General features: G+C 36.7%; 1 protein-coding gene across 2 annotated transcripts in view; it reads left to right on the top strand.

Moving 5' to 3' along the window:
- Positions 1-5,000, top strand: part of LOC106878004 (cytochrome P450 3A24) — a 49,754-nt gene that overhangs the window by 34,768 nt on the left and 9,986 nt on the right. Inside the window, exons 2-6 of one of the 2 annotated variants that reach the window (XM_052972881.2) lie at positions 515-611; positions 1,798-1,853; positions 2,982-3,078; positions 4,382-4,507; positions 4,749-4,831. In XM_052972881.2, the coding sequence (XP_052828841.2) occupies positions 515-611; positions 1,798-1,853; positions 2,982-3,078; positions 4,382-4,507; positions 4,749-4,831 (459 nt within the window). Of the gene's footprint in view, positions 1-514; positions 612-1,797; positions 1,854-2,981; positions 3,079-4,381; positions 4,508-4,748; positions 4,838-5,000 lie in introns of both variants that reach the window. The other variant, XM_052972880.2, reaches the window with a different exon arrangement.

Below are 5,000 nucleotides of genomic sequence, written 5' to 3'. Positions count from 1 at the left end.
AGATATATATATATTATATATTGTATTGACCTGAAATCAATATATATATATATGTATCCATATATGGATGGATGTATGGATGGATGTATGGATAAATGTATGTATTTATGTATGTATGTATGTTTGTGTGTGCATGTGTGTGTGTGTGTGTGTGTGTGTGTGTGTGTGTGTGTGTGTGTGCTTAGAAACAGGTGAAGGTGAACAACAGGAAGACCATCCAGCTTTAGATCCTTGAAAGCATGGAAATGACTTTAAAAAACAAAACAATGATGATCACACACACATGCACCCTTCCATACACACACACACACACACACACTCACTCACTCACTCACTCACTCACTCACACACACACACACACACACACACACACACACACACACACACACACACACACACACACACACACACACACACACACACACACACACACACACACACACACACACACACACACACACACACACACACACACACACACACACACATATAAATATATACTTATATGTTTCAGGACTCGCAAAGAAAGTATGAAGATCTTCAAACAAATCAATGTTCCTGGTCCACCACCAAATTTTCTTTTTGGGAATTTGATATCTTTTGCTAAGAAGGTATTTTTCATTATTTTATTTTTATCATTATTATACGTTATTGTTGTTGTTATCATATTCTTCTACAGAAAGAATGAACTGATATGATTCAGTCAAAAATATTTTGTCCACCATAGTGCGTGTGTGTGTGTGTGTGTGTGTGTGTATGTGTTGTGTGTGTGTGTGTGTGTGTGTGTGTGTGTGTGTGTGTGTGTATTGGTTTCACATTTTGGCACAAGGCTAACAATTTCAGGGAGAGTGGTGGTGGTGGTGGTTGTGGGGTAAGTAGATTGCATTGATCCCCTAGTATTCAACTGGTACTTATTTTATCAATTCTGAAAGAATGAATGGCAAAGTCAACCACAGCAAAATTTGTAAAGACAGATGAAATGTCAGGAAGCATTTCTGCCTGACATGCAGACAATTCATCCAGCTTGAAGGGAGAATATATATTGATAACGAGTATTTCTAGTCTCAATACTGAACAACTGAGGGAGAGTTCTTGTACACCAACCAGTTAACTCCCTATGGAAGCTTTCTATGCTCCCACTCGTTAATTACAGGTCTGTCCAAAAGGAAGCAAAAAGTTACAATTTAATCACCTTTGTCTCTTTCAAAAACCTTTTCCTCTGTGGATGTAACAAACGTTCATCATTGAATAATGGTGATTAAAATTTTAGCCTTTACTGCATTTGATGGCACAAATGACCCCAGACATAGAGGAACCCACATTTCAGTAGAAGATATTCAGATAAAAATGGGTTTTAGTGTATTAACCCTTTGGCATTTAAACCTGACCAAACCTGGCTCAAATATTCTCCTTGTTTTATGTTTAAACTGGCCATGTCCAGCTTCTCACACCAACCATACAATGTTATTCTAAAAATAATCACATCATCAAAATCTTGAAGCTACAAGATAATCCCTGATTAATTCAAAACAATGAGGATAAATAAGGATTATATTTGACAGAGTAATCTGAATGCTGAAGAGTTAAAGCACAAAATTAGATTATGGGGACAGTGTAGGGGGTTACAACTTTACATAAAGGGGGTTTGGGGTTGCAACTTTACATAAAGGACCCAGGATGACTTTTTTAGATAGTTTTTCAAATACAATAATTCATTATTTCACTGCTGGCATCATTTTCTTTTTTGGTTTTTATGCTGTACACATCCCAGGATATATTTCTTATTTTCTTTTACAGCAAGCTTTCTACAGCACTTACCTTGATTGGTACAAAATTTATGGTAAAACATTTGGGTAAGTTTCCTTACTGTTTTCAAAAACTATTTTTGCATTTGTACTTGTTTGTATTTTTATCTTTTGTTATTTTTAACGTCTCATTACGAAAAATACTCTTGATGTAATTAATCAAATTGAAATCCTATATAATTAGTTGTACGTTTAATGATTAAGTTTGTCATAAAGATTATTGAAGCAAAAAGGTCAGGAGTTTTCTTTGAGATCATCATCATCATCATCTAAAATAGAAATTTTAGTTCAGAAAATGCTTTGGCACTCCACCGCTTCTTCCCCTTTGTCTGCCAGATATCGGTACCAGATATCGGTACCATTGACACTCCACCACTTCTTCCCCTTCCTCTGCAACAACTTTGCTGGCTTAGCTCCCCACTCTCAACTGACTCAGTTCCTGTTTGGTTTAGAGCTGGGGGTCTCAATCGGGGTCCATATGGCTCTTGGAGGTCCATATAAGATTTATTTGCAATAAACAAGTTATACTTTTTATAATACACAAAATACAGCAGGGTTTTCTCTTTTTTGATATTCCCCGAATGGCTCTGGTGGTGCAGGAGAATGAGATGGGAATCAAAGGGTTCCATAGGCAGAAAATGGTCGAAAAATACTGGTTTACAGTCTCTCTCTCTTGGATCAGTCTTGCAAATTAACTCAGACTCCCTTGTTAACCCAAACTTCTTTGTTAACCTAGACCCCCTCGTTAACTCAAACTCCCTCGTTAACCCAGACTCCCTCGTTGACCCAGACCCCCTCGTTAACCTAGACTCCTTCATTAACTGGATTATTTTTCCAGTTTTTTTTACTTAATTTTTGAGAGCAGTCAGGTTCATTTTTAGTTTCCTCATTTGTGAGAGCAGTCTAGTTTGTTTCAGATATTCTCATTTTAAAAAATCATCCTTGGCTAATCGTTGAAAGGACGTTGGTATTGCTCTGGCGGAGGTCTGCACTCTCTGAGTTCTCTTGTTGGTGTTATGATGATCATCATCATCATTTCTCTTTATCTCAGGTTTTGTTGCAGCTCCTGGTGTCTTGCATGCATAGCGGGTTTGCTACCTGCAGCCTACGGTACCATGCTATCCGTTCTTTTCAGCTATCTAATTCTTTCTTTATTATTTTTTTTTTTTCCAACAGCTACTTTGAAGGTCTTCGACCAGTTTTGGTAACAGCGGATCTGGATGTTCTAAATCAAGTGATGGTGAAAAAGTTTGATATTTTTCATGCTCGAAAGGTAAAAAATGTGTTGAAACACTAGGTTTATTCTTTTATTTGTTTCTGATATTGGAATGTGGCCATGCTGGGGCACCACCCTGAAGGGTTTCATTGAACAAATTGCCCCCAGGACTTCTACTCCCTTTTTTTTTGTTATTGAAGTCTGGTACTTATTCAATCAGTCTCTTTAGATGACTAATTATATCACAGGGATGTAAACAAACTAACACCAGTTGTCAAGTGGTGTGGGAACAAACACACACACAGGACAGCTTCTACACAGTTTCCATTACATTTATAAATCTACTCACAAAGCTTTGGTTTGCCTTGAGCTATTGTGGAAGACACTTTCCTAAGATGCCATGCAGTGGGACTGAACTTGCAACCAAGTGGTTGGCAAGCAGGCTTCATAACCATACGACTATACCTTCCCCTAGTTAACATAGACTACCAATTTGGGTTTTTGACAGACAGACAGACAGACAGGTAGACAGGTAGACAGACAGATAGATAGACAGACAGATACATACATACATACGTACATGCACACAAACAAACAAAATGTTCAAATCTTAAACCTATCCAGCAGACTGAGTGACTTCTAATAAAAATCACTTAAACCTTAACCATTCTAAACTAAAGTTGGTCTCAACATATTTAATGCAAGGAACAAAAAAGTCCCATCTTTTGTTGTTACTTTCTCTTCCATATCTAATTATTTCTAATTAGATTTTGGTTAGCCATTCTTATAGTCAATATATTAACAGTTACTTTAGTTGTCTTCATGTGGGTGGAATCTCTAACTAACTTCAATAATTTTAAATAATCTTGGTGGTGGAGGGTGCTAGTAGATTACACCAACCCCAGTGTATAACTGGTACTTATTTTATCAGCCCTGAATGGATGAAAGGCAAGGTCAACACCAACAGCATCTGAACTCAAAACATAAAAGTCAGACAAAATGCCACAAAGAATTTCCTTTGTTGTTGATTCTACCATTTTGCTGCCTGAGTAAAATTAAATATCATTAACTTAATTTAGACAAAAGTAAATCAGTCAAAATCGATTCCAAGGGATTGTCATGATTTCAACCAATTGGAGCAGATATTTATTATAAGTATGGTTTTTATCCAGATTTTTGGTGGAGGCAGATTTAAGTCCTTCATCTCTGGCTGGTTTTCTATCGACTCCATGTCATAAAAGAATGAGCACCACATAATGCTGAAATATTAAAAGTCGATTTCTTTAGACAATATTGCATGATGACCCTGTCACTGTGCAATACCAACACACTGCCTCTCAACATCCTTTCTCCATTTTAGGTTTTTCCAGTTCAAGTCGATCCAGATAAAGATGATGAAGTCCATATGTTTTTCGCTCGTGGTGACAGATGGAAACGTCTTCGAGCCATCAGTAACCCAGCTTTCACCTCAGCTAAAATACGAAAGGTTATTTTACCATTACATCTTAGTTATTTATTTATGTATTTATTTATTTATTGGATTATAAAAACATCAGGATTTGAAATTTAGGAGCATTTTTCAAGATGTGTACAGATCAGAAGAAACTACTTTAGAAGCTGACTTTGAAAAGTTTCCTAATGAAAGTACTTTATTGAAGGTGATTACTGTTGGTTATTGAAGAATTTACTGCTTTAAATGCGTTATTTCTCCATTTATTCTATTCCAGATGTCATCTTTGGTCCATAACTGCATAGACAATGTCATCGCAGAACTGAAAAGGCGAGCGCACAACAACGAGAGTATTGAAATGTATGAGTAGGTAACATATTTGTAATTAACAATAGAAACTCACTTTTTATTACTATGTCACCCCCACCCACCCAGCCCAGCCCAAACATCATCATCATTATTCCCATCGTCATCGTCATCATCATCATCATCATCATCGTTAGCATTTTTACATGCACTTTCTAGGCTG

Source organism: Octopus bimaculoides, chromosome 14 (assembly GCF_046866305.1).
Source record: "Octopus bimaculoides isolate indiv1 chromosome 14, ASM4686630v1, whole genome shotgun sequence".
Taxonomy (NCBI): Eukaryota; Metazoa; Mollusca; class Cephalopoda; order Octopoda; family Octopodidae; genus Octopus; species Octopus bimaculoides.
This window is presented reverse-complemented; position numbering and strand designations above follow the sequence as displayed.